General features: G+C 35.7%; 2 protein-coding genes across 3 annotated transcripts in view; one reads left to right on the plus strand and one right to left on the minus strand.

Annotated features, from left to right (window-relative positions):
• The window catches only part of LOC125075170 (monocarboxylate transporter 12), a 53828-nt gene extending 47994 nt beyond the window's left edge, over positions 1 to 5834 (plus strand). Inside the window, exon 9 of one of the 2 annotated variants that reach the window (XM_047686796.1) lies at positions 1798 to 5834. In XM_047686796.1, the coding sequence (XP_047542752.1) occupies positions 1798 to 3025 (1228 nt within the window). In that variant the 3' untranslated portion in view covers positions 3026 to 5834. The remainder of the gene's footprint in view (positions 1 to 1797) is intronic. The other variant, XM_047686795.1, reaches the window with a different exon arrangement.
• A 3967-nt stretch (positions 5835 to 9801) lies between these two features.
• On the minus strand, positions 9802 to 21966 carry LOC125075168. Its single transcript, XM_047686792.1, has 13 exons — positions 21788 to 21966; positions 20036 to 20175; positions 18443 to 18678; positions 17601 to 17771; positions 16782 to 17288; positions 15542 to 16254; positions 14796 to 14925; positions 14032 to 14123; positions 13369 to 13516; positions 12769 to 12904; positions 12531 to 12603; positions 12092 to 12222; positions 9802 to 10986 (listed from the first exon to the last, which is right to left on the minus strand). Exons 2-13 carry the CDS (start codon positions 20150 to 20152, stop codon positions 10855 to 10857), a joined length of 2586 nt encoding a protein of 861 aa, XP_047542748.1. The 5' UTR covers positions 20153 to 20175; positions 21788 to 21966; the 3' UTR covers positions 9802 to 10854.
• Positions 21967 to 22204: the final 238 nt, after the last annotated feature.

Genomic DNA, 22204 nt, shown 5'->3' on the forward strand with positions numbered 1-22204 from the left:
ATAGACATATACTATGGGGGACTTTTTTGAAGACCTTTTTAAGGTGTGCAATACTGTAGTACATTATTTTGATCTATCTCGTAGGGTTGAGCCGTCATTTGCAATGTAAGCGCATAAAATGTGTTTATTTACGACATCAAGCTCTAAAATTATCAGTGTTTCTCTACTATATTGTGCATGTATTATACATTTAAACCTTTCTCTTGAATCAATCTTTCTATTAAGAAAAACCGCATCAAAATCCGTTGTGTGATTTTAAAGATCCAAGCATACACAGGGACAGAGCGGCAAGCGACTTTGTTTTATACTATGTAATGATAGCACTCAGGAATAAGGAAGCTTTCTATCAATGAAAACGTTTCCAGAATCAGCTCGTACAAACAAACTAATTGTACCAACTTGTAATATTGGTATAGTTTATATATATAAACGATTTGATCGATATATGTATAAAGGCGTTTTAAGTTATCAATTTCTGTTATTACATTAACAGCCTGGAAATTTCCCCCACTGCGGGCCTCCTCTCCCTTTGAGGAGAAGGTTTTGTAGCATATTCCACCTCGCTGCTCCAATGCGGGTGGAGGAATACACATGTGGCAGAATTTCGTTGAAATTAGACACAACGATTTACACAATTTGAAATTAGATTTTTTCCTTCACCGAGAATAATATAACACAAATTAAACACATGAAAATTCAGTGGTGCTTGCCTGGGTTTGAACCAGAAATCATCGGTTAAGATGCACATCTAACCACGGGGCCATCTCGGCTCTTTCTGTTATAATGTAATTGAATTTGATAACGGCAGACATTTAAAAAAAAAAAGATATCCCGTTGAGTTTTTCTCGCTGGTTCTTCTCAGGTCTGAGGTATTAATTTCCGAACCGGTGGTCGATTTTTGACTGTCAATAAGCAAGTGTAACACCATCCATATTGAATAAAGATTTTTGACTTTGACTTTGATTCTCGAGGAAGGCAAAATATGTGTGTCACAAGTGAACCTTCAACATCCCAAAATCATCATACAAAAATTGTTTAATGAATAAGCTCACACTTAAATTTAAGTTTTTAATTTATAATTGATTTTTACCGCTATGTTTAATATTTTCACTATTTCTCGTAATTGCGTTTAAATCTTTTTTTGCTTAAATTGTGCTTGCTCTGGTATCTTATAATTGAAGGAGCAACTTGTAACCCTTATATAGTTTAAGTTTAATAATGTGTATTTTGTTGGGGACTCATAAATCAAATAAATAATTTTCTAATAAAATATGAAATAAAAAATCACCGTCCATAGACAATGGAAGAGATATTAACCAATGCGTCACTAACTTTGGATACTAAGATGTTACGTCCCTTGTGCCTGTAGTTACACTGGCTCGTTCACCCTCACAGCGGAACACAACAATTCTGAGTACTGCTGTTAGGTAGACTATCTGATCAGTGGGTGATACCTACCCAGACGGGCTTGCACAAAGCCCTACCACCAAGTAGATTTTCGTAACGTTGTATACAATTCTTACATACAAAAGGCTCATAGTTTAGATGTAAGAGGAGGTCATATTGATAATATTTTATTTACTAAAAGCCCATCTCGACTTCGTAAGAGTAATCTTTTCTTGTCGAAAATACTCTCCAAAAATTATTCCATAGCGGATACTTACGTTACAAAATAAAGTAGTCCAAATATCTGCTTTCTAGACTTTCGGCTGTTGAAAGTCAGTCAGGACAAACGCTTCTGTGAATACTGATAGATTCTAATAACATTTTTACAACAGTAATCAATTTTATTTTCCAGCTGGAACCGTTCGTGGAAGAGGATCCGAATGAATTAGAAGAAACGCTACATGACGCGAACCCAAAATTAATTCTTACACCAGAAGATAATGCGGAAATGGATACGTACCATAATGGTTCGCCCCCAAACTTCAAACAACGCTCGAATGCCGCTTTAGACGAGCGATTTTCGCCAAGTAAAGGCGATTTCGTGCGTTCAGCAAGCGCTGCCCTAGTCTCCCAGTTCGAAAACCAAAGAACTCGTAAAATATCCACGCCCGCGACATCGAAACACGGCCTGCAGCACATCTCGAGTAAAATATCAAACCATCTGCCCAGTAATCCGTCGCTCCTCGAATCAGTTCCAGAGGGGAAGACCAGTAGAGTCAATTCGACGGAAGCGTTCAGTAAGAAATTGCTGGTACCGAAGACGCCCAAACGCAGCCCTTCAACGTCGAGCTTCCAATACATGTCAACTCCGTTTCATGGATCGACGCTGTCTGCTTTCGAGAAACCGAGCGAATTCGCGTCTCAATTCAGCTTAAAATCAGTAACAGACAGCCTAGCGCCGATAAGTTATTGCTGCGGATGCAAAAAAGACGACGATTCGAAAAAAGAACCCAGTAAATACTTCGATGTTCAACTGTTAAAAGATCCGATCTATCTTGTCATACTTATATCCAATTGCACGTGCGCGATTTCGTACACAAATTTCATAATATTGGTGCCCTCTTATGCTCAAGAATGTGGCTTCGATAAATCTCTCGGCGCGTATTTGCTATCGATAATTTCAGCGTTAGATCTGGTCGGTAGGATAGGTGGGTCCGCGCTGTCCGATGTCGTTTTGACGCCTAAGCGTTATTTTTTTATAACCGGTCTGCTGTTGTCGGGAATAAGCCTCGCTTTGATACCGTTGGTTTCAACTTATTCGGCAATTAGTGCGTTTTGTTGTGTATTCGGTATCGCTTCCGGTATAAATGTAGGAGTCACGGCCCTAGTTATGACGGAGATGTTAGGTACAGAACGGCTTATGTCATCCTATGGAATAAGTTTATTCGTGAACGGTATATTGCAGCTTGTTGGACCGCCTGTCTGTGGTCTGTGGTTCGAACGTACGAAATCATATAAATCCTTATTCGTCACCCTTGGGTTTATTTTAATATTCGGAGCGAGTTTGTGGGCGTTCGTCCCGTTTATTTATAGGAGGCGAAAACGCGAGCAAAATTTAAAAGATTCGAATAAGGCGTAGTGTAGAAAGGTTTTAAATCGTGTTACCATTACTTATATTAACGGTATAGAATTAATTTTTACTACTTTTTTTGACTCGGGTAAGTTAAAGTATTTCTTTTTTATAATCTGGGACAGAATTGATATGCAAAAGAGCGGGAATTTTGACATTTTGTGTCAATGTCGTTTTATTTAATGCAAAGTTTTTGTTAGGTTTAAAGAATATACCGAATTTATTTCGAATAATTGAAATCAATAATGGAATAGTATTTTATATTTCGAATATGTATACATATATCATATATTTTTTTACATTTACCATCAAAGTATGTTAGCCACTTCTGTACTTATTCTGTATTATTTATTAGTTTTATTAATATATCTTCCATTACACTCCATTTTTATCACGCTTTTGTATTTCTATTCTTATATTTAGTTTTACTGACATTTTATTTCTAGATATTACAAAACAAACTTTTTCTTAAATTCTTTTCTTCTTGGAAAAGGCGAACTTCATACAGCCTCAATTTTTTTTTCACATAATTTTTCTGAATACGTTCTTACTTATTAATTAATTTTATGGATATATTATATATATTCGTTTGATTGATAAATAATAATTATAGAATATTATAACATTTTCAACGTTACTTAAGAACTAAGAACATAAGTCGTGTCATTTGTAATTTACTGAACAAATACGACGCCGTCTTTGAATGTGATATTAATCGTCATGTTGCTTTTATTCAACTTTACCGATTTATAACTGTTGTATAATGCAGAGGTAAGGACGTCTATATTTGTGCAAAAAAAAATGTCCTTCAAATTGTAATATATTTTTTTTTATGAAAATTTATTTTTATGGCGAATGCCCATCTTTCTATTTCGAAGTTCGTTATACTCTACCGTATTCGTATTAGCGTGTTTCTCCAATTCCTCTAACATTAGTTGCGCTTAAATTTCATACATTTTGAGGAACACTTTTTATACACAAAGACACGTCTCCTTACCTCTAAATTATAGCATAGAGAAAAAAAAAATAGTTTATTTTAGACCATCTGTTTGTGTAAATGTCCTTTCCACCTAATAATAAGATGTTTTGTAAAGTCTAGAAATAACATTTTAATTTCTAGTAATAATAATCATTTTAATATTAAAGTTTCTTAGCACAATATAATTATAAAATAATTTGTATTTTTTAGGTTAAATAATATATTATTGTGAAATGTGAGCTTCTATGATTACTATTGAAACTGTTGCGTTGCTTAAAGTATATTTAATCTTTTAAAATATAAATTGTACGAATCGTAAACGAAACGCTAAAAATTATTACCAACGTAAACTAAATATTCATAGTAAAACATCATCGAAGATACATAACGAATATGGTTCTTCAAGATTCAGCAAGTAAGTCAGTAATTAACCTTTACAAATACAAGCGATGTTTGTTTATAATTCGTGCAAGTTATAATCAAACTGATCACTAAACTTACGCTTTTAAAGTCAATTGTATTGATTAATAAAACAATGCCTTAATAATTGTTAACTAAATACTAAAATATATTATTAAAATGTAAAGTGTATTAATTTATCGTATGTGGACTCTCAGTGAGTTGTAATTAATTTCTATCTTTATTTATACTCCCCTCCTTTATTACGCATATCATCCCCATTTTGTCGGTTTTTCTTGCCTTACAAGTCAAAGTCAAACTGACATAACCATCTTTTTTTTTAATATCTGAATCAAATTGATAGGCAAGTGAGTTTTGTATTTGTGCCAAATATGAAATGTTTTAGTTATGATGGATACAGATAACAAAGAAATGTTTATGAATATTGTGATTACATTTTAAAATTCATGGTACAGCTTTGCTTCTCTGTTTTTAATTATATACATATTGTCATTCTTCTAAATGTCAGATAAAACAATAGATGGCATCTGCGACATATATGTATATATTTTACTAAACGACAGTTCACATACGATGTTTAATACTGTGCTTACTTTTATAAATATATATGTAGGATCATTAATATATAACTTAAAAAACTAGTCTAAATAACTAGTTTTTTTAATGAAATTCAAGATGGTATCAAAATACGGACACGTAAAATTTTATGAATAATTTTCAAATATAATTTATTAAAAATACAGTCATGACTCATGATAGTAAATTGCTTCAAAATCTAATCTTTATAATTATAAATTAATAAAAAACATAAATTTATGATTGAATGTTAATTTAATAAGGAATGCTTATGGAAATATAAAATGTCAAAGTTACTTATTGCAATATCTTTTTAAATTTAATCACTTTAATAATTTATGGCACCAATTAACATTCATACGGCCTAAGATTAGTCTAAAGTAACATTTATAATGCTTAGTATAAAATAAATATATTTTTTAATTATCCTACATATATACGTGTAAATTGGCTTAAATTGGGGTTAATATTATATAATGTAATAAATTGTAAACATTTTATAAAATTGGTAATTAAATTTCATTTATTAGCGATTACCTTTTCACCTTTTTTTCAAATAGTTTTGTTTAAGAAATTAGTTGAAAGAGTTTTCCTTGACTTTCAAAGAAATGAAAATGTCTACGTTACTCTGTATGAATCTTCCTTAGGCCTATTTTTTTGTTATAAGAATATTTCAAATATGGCCACTGTCGTTTCTATACACTTTTTTTATTAATGATGATTTTTGAATTCAAGATCAAATTACAAAATGCCAATTATATTTTTATATTATGATAATTGACAATTTACCAGTGATAAATAATCTGTATACATTATTGTAATTAATTAAACGATTTATTCAAGCATTTTCTTTAAATTTCATTCCTATTTATACCAAAAATATATTAATAGAGACTTATGTAAATAAAAATCCCATCAAAAACATAAATGTAAAAATGAGAGCCAAGTTTAATATTATGATATATACCTTGGTTGTTGTCTTCAACGTCAAAAGAAGTGAGATCTAAATTTGTGCCAAGTTAAATAGTCCTTTCTGCAATTTATTTATAACTACATAAAATATCATTTCTTCTTATATCTTGGGGTAATATATTGTTGCCTAAGGTCTGACTTGGCTAGTTCTCATATACGAATTATAGTATAGGCCAACGTAAGCCTGCTCTTTACTTAATATAGAGTAAGGATCAACGTTTGTAGCGCTAGAGTACAAACTTAAATCATTCCAGTTACGCTATACATACTCTACTACAGTCTCACGAAACCTATTTTATTGTTGTATACTAGTATACTCAAACAAAAAATATGCAGTCGAATAGACTAGGTAGCTTCCATCGGAAGGCATTGAAAAAATTCTTATGAGCGCGGCTGCCACTCGCTCAGACACGTCCGCGTTAAGGTTTAATCGCAACGCTCCTATCCCGCTGCTCCGGCGTCGCGTCGCGCGCCCTGTACCGAAATGCCTATTATTATTATTTTTTTAAGTATAATGATTTTACACCATTGATGTGCGCTAAATGCTAGTTAATAACGTAATAAATACGAAAGTCGGCTATATTCATTAAAATATTTGGATTTAAAAAACTTAAGGGTGGCATTCAACTTCTTATATATTCTGTCATAAGTTTTGATTGCTGGTTCTTACATCATTTTTTTATTACAGTTATTACAGGAACTAAGTATATAAGTGTTCCTATAGACCCAATAAAATGAAAAATTATAATAAAATGATAAAAAATTACCAGTTTCAGATTTTTTCCTTTATATTGGCCTAATTATCTACCTGCATGCCAAATTTCAACTTTCTAGGTCACCTGGAAGTAGGTTATAGTTTTGATCTATAGGTCAGTCAGTGATAAAAATGTCGATTTTTAGACGTTAATATCTAAATAACCATTTGAAATGCGTTTATGAAATTTGGAACACTCAATATGTATCTCGCGAGTCTCAATATATGAGCCAAATTTGACACATTTATGTCAAATAGTTTTTGAGTTATGAGGAGGTCAAAAGTGGCTCCAAATGGTTCGTGTAATATTACACACGGTGCTGCACGCCAGTTCTGTTACTAGAACTTGGCTGACACGCTACCGCGTGTCTAGATAGCCCACTAATTATTTATCGGAGACACACTGCGTGGTTTTTTTTGGCGCGTTTTTTTGACATTTTTATTTTAAATATAAGTACACCAAGATTACGTCAATTTTAATTTAACTCAATATAAAGTAATTCTATTAAAATGGGATAGACCTTTTATGACTGAGAGACGCATGATTCGCCCACTATAGTAATTCCATCAGGAAACTCCAAAACTTGTTAGTGTGGAAAATCCGCCCTGAAAAACATAATTTGTTAATTGCAATATTTTAGAAAGCTATGACTATACGATAATTTAGTGATTACAATAATAATTAATAAAGAGAGGTGACATTTTAAAAAGTCAATTACGAGAAATACAGGAAAATTAGTTACAGAATGTTTGTTGACCGGGGGCCAACTCTCCAACTCAAAGTCAAAGCTCAAGGTCAGTATTCGTCCGAGAACAATTGCATAATGCATTTATACGAGTCAACAACAAAGATTAACTGCCGTATTTCTTTTGTATATCTTTATTCACGTGTCTTTTCAAGTACTATATTAATGCTGCTTGCATTTTTGCCACCGTTCCACGCAGGCATGATTAATAAACTTTTATTTAAATATAATCAAGCATGCGAGCTTGATGCAAATATTTTTTTTATGTAAATCAATATAAAAGAATTACCTGCAGCTATCCGTTAAAAAATCATAAACTTCTTAGTTTTGCCAGAGTTGAATATTTTTTGTCCAGAAATTCTTTGCTAACGTTCTTTCCCTCGAGAACTGTCATTTATGATATACTTTTCCATCCCATTCTCATAGGGCGCGGATTAAGCTTTATAATATTAGTAGTTGTACATTTTTGTGAACTCAAACAGCAGCACCATATGCATAGAATAAATTAAAAAAAAAAACAATGTTTCTTATTTTTTTTATATGTATTCAGTAGCTGTGCCTGCGACTTCGTGCGCGTTGTTTGAACTTAAGTTATTTGGATATTGTAGCGTGATTTTATTTTTATTCTATATATAATTCTAAAATATAAGTAGCCTAAGTTACTCCTTATTACATCCGCTATCTCCCAGTGAAAGTCCCGTCGAATTCGGCTTAGCCGTTCCAGAGATTAGTCAAAACAAACAGACAGACAGACAAAAATTATAAAAAAATGTTATTTTGGTATATGTACCGTGTATACATACATATGCATTTAGTAAAATTGGGTTATTTTAATATTACAAACAGACACTCCAATTTTATTATATGTATAGATTAAATAGAAACGCGTGTTTTCATGTGTACCGTGTATGGATTTTGTATGATATAAAAGCAGAGTTCAATTACAATTAAATTATACAATATTATTAAAGTTTTTGTGGTACATCGTAATAAAAACAAAATTATTTTTAAATCTCTTGAATTGACGAAAATTAGAATGAATTCTATTTTTTTGTTACGAGGATAAGCATTAATTTAATTTTTTTAGAGTTTAAAGAAATTAAATAACGTAGGTCTACAAAATTAAGGACGAACGCAGCTGTAAATTACATACATCATTACATTAGCAGCCCGTAAATGTCCCACTGCTGGGATAAAGGCCTCATCTCCCTTTGAGGAGAAGGTTTGGAGCATATTCCACCACGCTGCTCCAATGCGGGTTGGCGGAATACACATGTGGCAGAATTTCGTTGAAATTAGACACATGCAGGTTTCCTCACGATGTTTTCATTCACCGCCGAACACGAGATGAATTATAAACAACAATTAAGCACATGAAATTTCAGTGGTGCCTGCCTGGGTTTGAACCCGAAATCATCGGTTAAGATGCACGCGTTCTAACCACTGGGCCATCTCGGCTCAGCTGTAAATGGAACGATTTTATTTAAACACGAATACATACATTCTTGTATATCATATGGCATCTTAAATATTTGGCGGGAATAGTGAAAATGACCTATGACCTCCACTAGGGCATTTTCATTTTAAGTAAAAATAAAAAGACAAAAATTTCAATAACATTTATTTATTAAAATCGATGCGACGAACCGTGACGTCGACTATATATAAATATTCGTGTAAAATCACAAACTTACAACTATACATGGGTAAATACGTACATTTCTTCCAATAAAACTAATTCAATTTCGAGATCTAAATCTTATCAATGGAATGAACTTTAAAAAAAAGTTTTTATATTTTTTATTCATCTATTTATTAAAAAGATATGTTAAATCCGATCGTATTATATGCTTTCCATCCACTAACCTTTATTGAGGTACAAAGAAAAAAAACATTTGTCCCAAATGCTAATAAGATATTAATTTCATTGTGTCTGTACCCTGTACAAGATAGCTTGACAATATATCTTTTTGACAGATGTAATTTTTTCACTAATTTTAACATATTATTTTCTTAATTTAATGAATTTAAAAATTATATATAATACAAAAGTTCCTAAAGATTCGAGCGTTATCCGAAAATTTTAAGACTTTTTCTATTATATATTATTGCTTCAAAGTAAAATTTAAATAGAAACACTGAAAATAATAGACGCTTTTACAATGTTACATCGGTCGGACGGTAGGGACGCGAATAACAGGCGGTAACTGCTACAAATATCGATTACAACAATCCTTATTAAAGATCATTGTTAAGTTATTGTTACGAACGGGGGTCCTTTTGGTTGGGGTCACTTTAGCTGGTATAACTCTTTTTAGAAAAATGAGTTAAAAAAATTGAATTCTAATTTGAATTACGCATTCCATCGTTCCATCGACTGTTATATATGTTATATTTTCTATTTCCCATCACTAGCCCGTCTGGCAAAAAGCTCAAGCTAACTTGAACAGGGTGTAGCGCTACATAACACTCTCGAAGGTTTCATTCCTAATATCCGTTGGACTAGATCAAGACTGTCCAGCCCATATACAATTAAAATCTGCAAAACAGTGTTGCATATTGATAGTCCACTATCGATAGTTTAGGTGTAAGCGATAGTGATGAGTCTATCGATAGTATTGCTCATGGATATCGATAGTATGGATAGTATTGATCAAAACGATAGTATCGATATCCTGAATAGTTTTCGAGGTTAACAAACGATAGTTCTGTAACACATCTACAAAACGGTGCACAAATTCAAAAGTCACTTCGTCAATATAAGATACAGAGGCTGCGGGCCGTGTATTGGACAGCCCTGTGCTAGATAAAACAAATTTTGTCATTCCTCTATAATAACACAGTGGTTAGGAGATGACTCGTTGCTATTTTTTTTGTTAAGAATATAATAGCTATGCGTCATATTAATTTAGGAATCAGTAATATTTCCATTACAATGCTCCTTTTAAGCTTATCGCTTGTGTTAGGAGTTGGGACGAGAATAGCCCAAAGGGTCAGGATCGATCCTGAGACTTTTTACATCGCCAGACCAGAAATCATTGTGCAATTGACGCTCAATTTTGTTCGATAGAATTGATATTTAAATTAAAACAAAATTGTTCGAAACAAATCCATAAACTCGCGGCAACTAACAGTCCCCCCTATCTACCCTCCATACGAAAACATTATGTACTTATTGCGATGCAATATGGCTGAAATTAGCTGCCATATTCAAAACACTGCCATTACAAGTAAACCTAGTCTCAACAGAGTTCTATACAATATGTAAAAGTCTCAAAAGTTCATTATATTATATAAAATATACATTAAAGTGTTTATTAAGTCAGTCTATGTAGCAGCTGCATTGACAGTGTATGTCTGTCCGTTCGAACTTAGCTACGGAACACGATTCTCATCTCAGAGACAGTAGAGGTTTACTGGCTTTGATGGCGGCCCTCATCTTCTTCACGAGCGCAGCGGGTTGTATGAGGAGCGACACTTCTGTCCCGTGCGACGCCAGTCGATTCATTTCTTCGTCTCCTCCCTGGAAAAAAGAAGGGAGAATTAATTTAATAAATAATTTGAAGTTTTGAATAGAATTGAAAATTTTTTTTTTTTAATTGGGTACGGAAATATTATTTCCCTAACGGATTTACACTGGCTCACTCACCCTTCAAACCGAAACGCAACAATACAGAGTATTTTTGTTTGTTGGTAGAGTGTATGATCATTATATAATTTTTTTTAGCATTTACAGCCCGTAAATGTCCCACTGCTGGGATAAAGGCCTCCTCTCCCTTTGAGGAGAAGGTTTGGAGCATATTCCACCACGCTGCTCCAATGCGGGCGGAATACACATGTGGCAGAATTTCGTTGAAATTAGACACATGCAGGTTTCCTCACGATGTTTTCCTTCACCGCCGAGCACGAGATGAATTATAAACACAAATTAAGCACATGAAAATTCAGTGGTGCCTGCCTGGGTTGAACCCGAAATCATCGATTAAGATGCACGCGTTCTAACCACTGGGCCATCTCGGCTCATTATATAAATAGTTAAGTGTATTATAAATAGAGATATATTAATCATAAACTCTTACTAGTGCACAATATAGCTGAGTTATCAGCAAATCGTATGAAATACATTAATCTAAGGTTAGATTATCCTTCTTCCTACTTCCATTGGAATAGGCTATAGGTCGTACCCACCCAGACAGGCTTGCATAAAGCCCTACCAGTGATTTATATTACCTATGGGTGCAATGCTGACACTAAATATACCACAGAATGTCTTACAACGTTTTTCAGTCATAAGACAATACAAACTATGGGGTTAGGCCATGTCCTTGCGTTTTAATGTCTTTATTTACGACATCACTTTAGAAACCTCCAAAAATTATCAGTGTTTCTCTACTATATTGTGCATGTATTATACATATAAACTTTCCTCTTCAATCAATCCATCTATTAAAAAAACCGCATCAAAATCCGTTGTGTAATTTGAAAGATCTAAGCATACATACGGACAGACATCGGTAAGCGACTTTGTTTTATACTATGTAATAAAGTGCAATGTCTATTGACAGCGATGACAAGTTAACGTCAGCCCACATTCCTTTTCTAAAAATCAATGAGTATTGTGACGTCACCTTGACGATGTCGATGGGTCGGTTGTTGACCTCGGTGAGCGCCCAGCGGCCGCGGGGGGGCAGGCCCGCGCGACCCGCCGCCGACTGCGGCTCCACCGACACGATGCAGCACTCCTCGTCCAGTTTGATACCTGCCACGGGGGAAACCGTCGATTATCTAACAGTTTGTACCAACTCAATGTCCAAGAGATTATAATTTTAATGTCGTTTATCATCATGGCATGTCAGATCGTATGACTCATTTGTTTTTTTTTTATTTCAATCGAAATATTCTTTATTCAAATAGTCTCATGACAAAACTTTTGTATCGTAATGTTACAGTATAAAATTGAATGTAAAGCCTATTCAGAATATAGATTCTATCAAAAATAACCGGTAAGAACCTCGGAAGTTTCTCTTTTCACTTCCGTAATACAGTTTTCAATAAGCCGACACTCACCCAGGCTCTCGTCCTCCCTCTTGTTTATCAAGTATATCTTCGCGAGCGGGACGCGATGGAACAGCAGGTCGACCTGTAACATGATACAGGGTCCGATTTAAAGGTTTGGTTAGAAGTTAGATTGCGACGACATCTAATCCTGCACGAGGGCGTTTTATTGTCGTTGTTTCGCGAGGGACAGAAAAGCGAGTGCCCCGTACGTACACCAACACCGCCCCCCCCCCTTCTCGTCACCCACCCGTCCGCGCGCGTGCTTGAGCAGGCCGCGCGCGTGCGCGAGCGAGTGCGCCGGCACGCCGCCCAGCGCCGCCACGCGGTCCCCCGCGCGCCCGCACACCCGCGCGCCGCCGCTCGCGCCGCCCCAACGCGCCACCCTGCACAGAGACAATAATCAAACATTATTATCACTCATTCTATCCAAATTTTAAATTTTAAGATGATCATAAATAATGGCGTATCAAATAAAAATATATTTTATTCCAGTAGGCTCTAGCGAGAAATCTTTGTAGATAGTCATTTATCGTCACCGTTACTTCGGATTATAGATTTTACCAAGAAATTACAGAAACCTCAGTAGTTACGCTCTTCGATTAGGTACATAAATTAAATACGTGTATACTCAAGTATAGTATACCGACCTCAAGTAAAATTTGGATAAGGCCAGGAGGATGATGATGATGAAATTAAATAAACCAATTGAATTATTGCTCATTCTGAACGGAAATCAACGAACGCTAACTCTCACACTTTTTTATCATTCACAGAATCGATTATAGAGTAATACTCAATTGATCAAAGTTTTCTCAACATGTGATTTAAATTGATTGTATACACTGACCAGACTTGTCGTTCGTACTCGCAGAGCAGCGGCGCGTCTCGCGTAAGCACTGCCGTGGCCACACACGCGCCGCGCCTTTGCTCCGCGCGCAGTGCTGCCGCCTGACGTGCGCGCAGCGGCTGCAGCGACGGCGCGGTGGGGACGACACCTACGAGCACACATCCTTAACATCTTCAATTACTATTTTTTATGATATATCTAAGGGCTATCAACCTACAGATATTTTTTTGGGCCACCTGATGGTAAGTGGTCACCATTGTCTATAGACAATGCCGCTGTAAGAAATATTAACCATTCCTTACGTCACCAATACGCCACCGATCTTGGAAACGAAGATGTTATGTCATTAGTGCCTGTAGTTACACTGGCTAACTCACCCTTGAAATCAGAACACAGCAATATTGAGTACAGTTGTTTGGGGGTTGAATAACTGATGAGTGGATGGTACCTACCAAGATGGGAATGCACAAAGCCCTAATGCATAAAGCCCATCAAGATAAGATTATATAAATATTTTTTTTTTTAATTCACAGAAAAAAACTCGATTGAATCTTATTTGATCAACCCAAGAGAAACTAAACATATTTTTATATGTGTAATTAATTAAGTTTTTTTATAACAATGATAGTTGAAGAAGCCAGTTCATAAAAAAAAACAACTTACAGTTAGTCAAAGAGTTACTCCTTCGCCTCAAGCTATCTACTCTCCCCACGGGACGCGATCTGTGGACGACTTTGGCGGGTGACGTCACCGGTCTGAAAATATAATTAAATTAGTTCTATGTCCATCCGGCTCGAAGGACCAATGAACATCTAGCTCACTAGATGGTAACGATGCTGCACTACTCTAATGTTTACGAATAAAACAATAAAGTGACGGTAGCTGTTGGCCATAATGGCCTCTATAAAGACACCGGGCGGGTATACGGTTCGTAGTTGACTCTGCCGGATGTTGAGAGCCCACTGAAGGGCTCAGAGTACGCTCTCAGGGCGCTTCCGGTGAGGCCGGACCACGGCTTATACTGAAGAGGTCAAAAATCCTTAATAGACAGAACGAACAGGCTTCGAAACGAGGATCATGAGAACTTGTACCCTCTAGTAAATTCTGTGCAGTTACCTGGTGTCATTACTAGTGGAAATTTATCGAAAAATTCTCAGCCGGACTGAGATCTGAATCTGGAAGTGTGCACCCTCCCGTGCCTCACAGCGCACGTAAAGCCGTTGGTCCCGCGTCTGAACTCTTTTCGTCGAGTCAGATTCGCCGTCCCATCGGATTATGAGAGTTAGGGAATAGAGAGGGCACCAGTGTTTGCGCACAGACTTGTGCATTATAATATGTCCTGGGTAGTTGGCCGGTCTCCCTTGAGATCGGTCAATACTTCATCACCATTATCATGATCATCAACAGGATAATCTGTGGTGACTTACTGTTCCTCCTCTTGCCTTGTCGGACTCTCTTGTCTCTTAATCTGTGCGATACCTCGCAGCCTGCTCAATAAGGACAGCTCTGTCAGACCCCTCTTCCAAATCGGCTTGGGTTGTGACATTTCCGGCTTTTCTGAAAGCATTTTTGTTTTTAATCGATTATACAGCTAAAAATAATAATAAATACGTAGTGTATATTACAATGGCAGGAGGAGTAACATTACACAAATCTTAAATTCAATGCGATGTGAATAGTAGCTCTGTTATATCGTGCACTATAAACAGTTCTTGACTAATATATCTCTATTTTTAATACAACACTATTCCACTAAACTTATATACACTTTAATTTTACTTCCAAACTTTCGGTGACAACATCGCTGCGATTTAAAACGTCATTTACGAATTCACAATGAATACCCATATAATATAATTATTTACTTGGTAGCATGGCTTTGCGCAAACCCATTGGAACCAACCTTGGGAATGTTCCTTGTAGATGTTATGTTCCTTTGCCTGTAGTTACTGCCTCACTCACCCTTCAAACCCGAACACAACAACACTAAATGTTGCTGTGTGATGCTAGAATATATGATGAGTGGGTGGTACCTACGCAGGCGGCCTTGCACAAAGCCCTACCACCAAGTAATGTAAGATACTGTGTAAAAAAAATCATGTTTATAGACCCAACTTTTGTCCAGCGGTGGGAAAATTTATCAACTAATTATTTATTTAATAATAAAACTTACCAGTTTTAGTTTCTCTTTTCGGACTGCTATTCGGATCTCTCCTTGCACTCTGTCTCGGCGCTATATCATACGCGTTCTGACTTTGAGATCGTTCAACGTTCGACCTTAAACCCCTCGAAACAGAGTCCACATTCCTCGAAACTTCATGTGTCCTGCCGTTTTGCGTTGAACTTGCCGCACTAGTTTGACTCAAAGTGTTGCCAGATTGACTAGAATTAGGAAATAAACACTCGTAGTCCGATTCAACGTGATCTAGATTAGGTAGAGATGATTTCCTGACTTTCTCCGCTTTTATTCTCCTTATCGACAACGGCGACGCTGTTACGTTCGACGTAGAAGCCAGACACAATCTCTCATAAAGTCCATCACTATTAACTGTCACGTCTCTGTCACCGTTGACAGCTGTCACGTTGACGCCTGTATTGACGGCCGGGCTGACGTCTTGTCCTGTCAAACTGACAGTTGTCGTCAAACTTATGTGCCCGTATTCCGAGTTGGGATTGTCGAATACGGTACCGTAGCTATTGTCGCTTGTCGTTTCCGTGTTCACGATGTTTACGAAGTTAGTCTTATTCTCCTGTGGTGTTATTCTGAGGTTTTGTTTGAATTCGAAATCGAATACGTCTGTTTCGGGGCCCAGGACCGGTATCGCTGTGTGCGGGGGGCCCTTATTCGATACTTGTATCACTGTTACGTTCGACCTTTGAGGCGCACTGGAATTCAAGATAAAATTACATATATTAAAAACCCTCAGTATTTAATAAAATACCCTCAGTATTTGATATGCATGAATGTATTTTTAACTTTCGTCACTTTTGTTTAGTTAGTGGGTACAACAATGTCCTAAGGGGTCAGGATCGAACCTGCAACTTTTCATCGCTAGACCATAAACCATTGTGCTGTTGAAGCTTCAAATAATGAACTTAAATTTACTGGCATACTTACTAATATTCAAAAATGCAAAAACAAGTCTGTTTATTGTTGTGTTTGGGTTTGAAGGTGAGCGAGCCAATGTAACTATAGGCACAAGGGACATAACATCATAGTTCCCAAGGTTGGTGGCGCATGGGCGATGCAATAAATGGTTAATATTTCTTACAGCGCCGTTGTCTATGGACGGTGGTGACCACATACCATCAGGAGGACCATATGCTCGACTGCCAAACTATGTCAATATTTCGATTATGAGTATTGTTGCTTGAAATCGTCTTAACACTATTAAGTTTGAATAACTACTAACCTCTCTCCGTTATTTAAAGTTTCCCCGTTATTAACGACAACCCTTTGTTTAAAATCAAAGCTGTCCGAATCATTTATCCGATCAATCTCATTGAAGAACTCCTCATCGCTATCGATTACATTTCTCTTGAACAGCGAGTCGTCCAAACAAATATTCTGACCGCAGATCTTAGCCACACCCTTCTTTGGTTCGTTATCACGACTTGTACTTGGAAGGGAGAAGGGTTCCCAGTTGGATATGTCCACTTCCGTATCCTGTGACGAGAGATTCGTCAGTGAAGTCACGTTGGTGAGGCTCGAGGTGTTTGGGAATGTTTGAGTGGTACTGGTCGGGATATCTTGTGGATTAAGTGATGTGGGAGTGGGTGGGATTTCTGGTACGGGTTGGATGGTCGGCGGTTGGATGGTTGGTGTCGGTGGTTGGGGGGTTGGGGTCGAGTTCTCTCGTGTGCTTTCATTGGTTTCCAATGTTGGACGAGTGATTGGAGTTAAATCGATTCCTGGAACCCTGGAAATTTAATTAATATTTATTTACTGGTCTGTGTTTCCATCACTAATTTTATTTGTACTTGATTTTTATTTATAATTCAGCAATGCCGAGTAGCAAACGAAAACATCGTAAGGAAACTTGCATGTTGCATACAGACATCACAAACAATCTGATCTACCCAGAGAGATTTCAGACACTGCTTTTCAGTCACAGGAGTATGGAAAAGCTGATTTATTTTTACTTGGTAGAAGAACTTGTGTAGGCCCCTCTGGGTAGATACCATCCACTTATCATTGGTAAGTAGTTGCAGAGGTTTGAGTGGAATGTTACCTGTCGGGTGGCACGGGCGGTGTGGGCGGTAGAGGCGAGGTGGGGTCCCTTGCGGCGGCTCGTGCCGGCGGGGCGACGGGCGGGGCTCCGTACACGTTCTCCCCGCGGGACACGATGCGCAGTTCGTGGAGTTTCGCGCGAAGTATGGAAACCCAGTCTTGCATCGACTCCCTGTTGAATTATTAAGTTTAATCTTGAATCCGGCTCGAAGGACCATGACGTATTATACATTATTATACTCGGTAAAGCCGCAATGATGTCAGATCAAATATTTTTGTGCGCATTTTAAATTATATGTAGTTATTCCTCAACTCAAAACAGAATGTAATAATGATACATTTTTATAAAAGAATAAAATAAATAATAAATTTTGGACAACTTCACATACATTGCTCTGATCCCAATGTAAGTAGCTAAAGCACTTGTGTTATGGAAAATCAGAAGTAACGACGGCACCACAAACACACAGACCCAAGACAACTAAAGACTTTTTCTACATCAACCCCTTGAAAACCCGTATACACACTACTCGACAACTTAGGTAGTCATAAAAATAATTCTTAAATAAGCTACACATATAATTTTAAATTATTATTGCAGTTATATAATCAAAATAAACTTCATCTAAGTGGTATATAAAGTTGCAAAAAGTGTGTTACTCTTAAAAAGCATTTTTGTTTCTTTATTTTACAGAACTCTATTAAATGTAAAGCCAGCGTCTCAGAATTTGGGTCTCAACGAGAAGAACCAACAAGAAAATCAATTGTTACTCTATTTCTCTAATAAAATGATGTATGAGTATCAACAAATACTAATTCCAAGATCTTTATAATATTTTTTACCAATCTGGTGCCAACATCCTCACAGGACCATGATCTGTATCGACTAGGAAGTCGTACTCCGCCCCCACGTGGGGCTTCACGCTCGCCGTCACGTGTCTCGCGCTGCGGAGACAGGCGCGCCACGCCGGTCGGTGTGCCAGTGTCGCGGGACTGTCCGGTTCAGGGTACTGCTCCAGGAACGGAGTCCTTCCATTGTGGACACAAAATAATGTCCACATTGGTTTAAGAGGTGGCTTCTGAAATTAAAATAATATTGTCTTCATAAGACAAGACGTTTAAAAGCTTAATATTGTATCTAAATACATAAATGCAAAATTAAGTTTCTTTTTATGATTGAGGTAGGCAGACATGCGAACGGGCTACCTGATGGTAAGAGGTCCGCCCTCAATCACATAACTCATTGGTAAGACGCCATCAACCTTGAGATCTTAGATTTTATGTCCCTTGGACCTGTAGTTAGACTAAATATTGCTGTAGTCTACCAAGTTGAAGTAAAACATAAATATTCCATACTCCTATCACGAAAACTCATCTTGGAAAACTGGCTCCGATAGTGCGCATATGTGCTAAACATAATGAATTGACAAAAGTTATACATGGCATTGACATATTTCATGATAGCTTCATTACTTTTAAAAAAAAGCTCATGGATTACTTCTTGTCAGCTAAATAGTGCGTTAAATTCCTTGTTTTTCGTTTTTCTTTTATAATATGTAGTTATTGTGTTTGTAAACGACGATAGCATAGGCCAATAATCTTTTTTAAAATTGTATAATATATTTTAGTTTCAACTTAATTTAAACTTTATTTTACATGTTGACACCATACACTGTGAATGTTATGTACACTTGTAATCGATGTACATATCAGAAGTTGATTTTCTTTTTTTGGATGTTGTGTAAACCATCAATTAATATGTATATTGTTAGTGTACTTATTAAATAAATAAATAAATAAGTAAAACAAATTGTTTATTTGCTTAGCTTTATTCAGTTATCAAGTCTTAGGTACTCAACTGAGCATAAAATTTTGCATACACATTGTCAAGACTACAACTTAGACTTTTTGTATGAATTTTCTGTATCTAAAACCAGCATACATCTAACAATATTTGGACTAGCACATGCATACTTTAATATGACCATACACCATTAGTTCAACTTAGAATGTGTTAGAACTTGCATCTTAACCAATGTTTGCGGGTTCGAACCCGGGCAAGTACTACTAAATTTTCATGTGCTTTATTTGTGTTTGTTGCGTCATCTTGTGCTTTGTTGTGAATGAAAGCGTGACGAAACCTACATGTGTCTAATTTAGGTACCATTCGGCCATATGTGTATCCACCAAACTGAATTGGAGCAGCGTGGTCGAATAAGCTAAAAATCTTCCCCACAAGCACACCGCAGGAACCCTTAGCCCAGTAGTGGGAGATTTACATATTATTAATTTACCATTACTCCTTATCTAGTCCTTTAGAATGAACCGTGGCTGCAATATGTCACTAGGACTAAATATACAACATATAAAACCAATCTTTAGAAGTCTATCAAAAAGCTGAGCTTTTTTGATATATAAAAATTATCTTAAAAGTACCTTGTGTCCAAGTGGTCGGATTTTACTAGAATTAATATCATTGGGGATCCTCTTAAGGTACGCATTCTTTTGTATTTCCCTGTAATATACTGGTCCCTCGTCGTAACCGGACGACATATTGTGGGCAACATTCAGTTCACCTGTAATAATAAAATATTAATTATAAAACTATTCATAGATAACCTTAATTTTGAGTTGGTATGGATATGTGAAGCAAAGAGAGGAGCATAGAGGAAAGAAGGGGATGAGACGGCCTAAGAAAACATGGATGGAGTGTGTGAGGAGGGATATGAACGATCATGACGAATAATAGACGAAAATGGAACGAAAAGACACAATGCGCTAATCATAAATAGATTGGATCGCACGCAGGGAAAAGAAGTTCATTATGTTACAATACTTTTATACATCTTAGAAAATTCTACAGTCTTGAGGGTTCAAGTTATGATATATTTTTATTTACACATGACATAATATATAGCTTTTTACCAGTGAATTTTTTTTTAATTGGATTTTGAGTCCAGAGTTTAACCAATACATACAAACAAATAAATTTAACTCTTCATAATATTAGTATAGATAAATATTACAAGTTTTGTTTACATTCTGCATTAAATAAATGAATATAGCAGAGCTTTTAGCAAATTGCAGGGTATATCTAAAAGGTTTATTTAAATCTGTACATATAATTTGAATATATAAAAATGATGTCAAAATGTTACAAGTAATATTATTTATTTTGCTTGAAAAAACTGATTTTATACTCAAGAATCTGTAAAGATATAACAAATAAATAAATCCTCACTTTGTAAGATTATTTTGTAACAATTCATTGGGAGATATTTGCCGACCTATAAATATTTTATTAATTTTAGTATAGTGAAATAACAAGAAATGTCCCACTGCTGGGATAGAGGCCTCCTCTCCTTTTGAGGAGAAGGTTTGGAGCATATTCCACCACGCTGCTCCAATGCGGGTTGGCGGAATACACATGTGGCAGAATTTCGTTGAAATTAGACACATGCAGGTTTCCTCACGATGTTTTCCTTCACCGCCGAGCACGAGATGAATTATAAACACAAATTAAGCACATGAAAGTTCAGTGGTGCCTGCCTGGGTTTGAACCCGAAATCATCGGTTAAGATGCACGCGTTCTAACCACTAGGCCATCTCGACTAATGTTATAATATAGTAAACATTTTTTTTTTTTTTTTAATTATTATTTACTATTAATTTTGTAATTTATTCCAATGTTTTTAAAAATCTATTATGTTTATTTTAACACTAAACTACTCAAAAACGCGGCAGTCGAACTCACCTTTAGCGCCTGTGCTTTTTCAATTCAACTTTTTTTTTCGACGTAGATTACTATTTTATTTAGATTTTTTTTTATTTAAACTTATGAAACAAACGATGAGCAAACAGCCCAATACACGAAAGCGAGTACGAAATCGTGGTGTTTTTAATGAACTGTTGTGCAAAGTTGCGTGAACAATTGTAATTAATTGTGCAGTTTAATGCCCGCATTAATTAGAGGACACTGGACATACTGTGAGTCATTTCGTAAGAATGTTTAGTTAGTCCTAAATCCTACTATGAAAGTGAAAGTATAGAAAAAGTTTATTATGTGATATCAAATAATGTTAAATATATGTCGATTTAAATAGGTATTATATTAGCACGTGTTATCATTATTAGTTAATTATTTCATGTGTAAATAAAAATATTATCCTAAAAGAAATTATGACTTACCTGTATAAATAACTTTATTCTAATAATATTCATATGTAATTTTTAATACTGCTACACGAATTGGACTTCATTGTTCCCTTTTATTGCAACGTTTTGTTACTCTGTTCTTAATTAATAATTTATTAGACCGTAATTAGCCATAAATGTATTCCTACAATGTAAACGTAACAAAGCGCTTAAGCGCCATATTTTTGCTTATGACGTTTGTAATTAATGTTATCCTTTTATACAGTTACTTAAAATTATTTATTATTTAGGTTATTAATAATGGTATAATTTTAGAGATAATAATTTAAATAATCTAATTAACTTTTGATAAAAGCTCTATTTCTTAATAATTAATCATGGAAAATTGAACAATGAAAAATATTTATCATACTCGAATAACTTTTCATTATCTATAAAGCATTTGACACA

Source organism: Vanessa atalanta, chromosome 30 (genome assembly GCF_905147765.1).
Source record: "Vanessa atalanta chromosome 30, ilVanAtal1.2, whole genome shotgun sequence".
Classification (NCBI taxonomy): domain Eukaryota; kingdom Metazoa; phylum Arthropoda; class Insecta; order Lepidoptera; family Nymphalidae; genus Vanessa; species Vanessa atalanta.

Excerpts from the sequence above, each read along its gene's own strand:
- LOC125075168 (XM_047686792.1), bottom strand. The coding sequence starts at position 20,152 with ATGTCGTCCGGTTACGACGAGGGACCAGTATATTACAGGGAAATACAA. Across the intron at positions 16,255-16,781 it reads ACTTTAAATAACGGAGAGAG|TGCGCCTCAAAGGTCGAACG; the intron begins GTTAGTAGTTAT and ends CTTGAATTCCAG. Across the intron at positions 12,604-12,768 it reads TCAAGCACGCGCGCGGACGG|GTCGACCTGCTGTTCCATCG; the intron begins GTGGGTGACGAG and ends ATCATGTTACAG.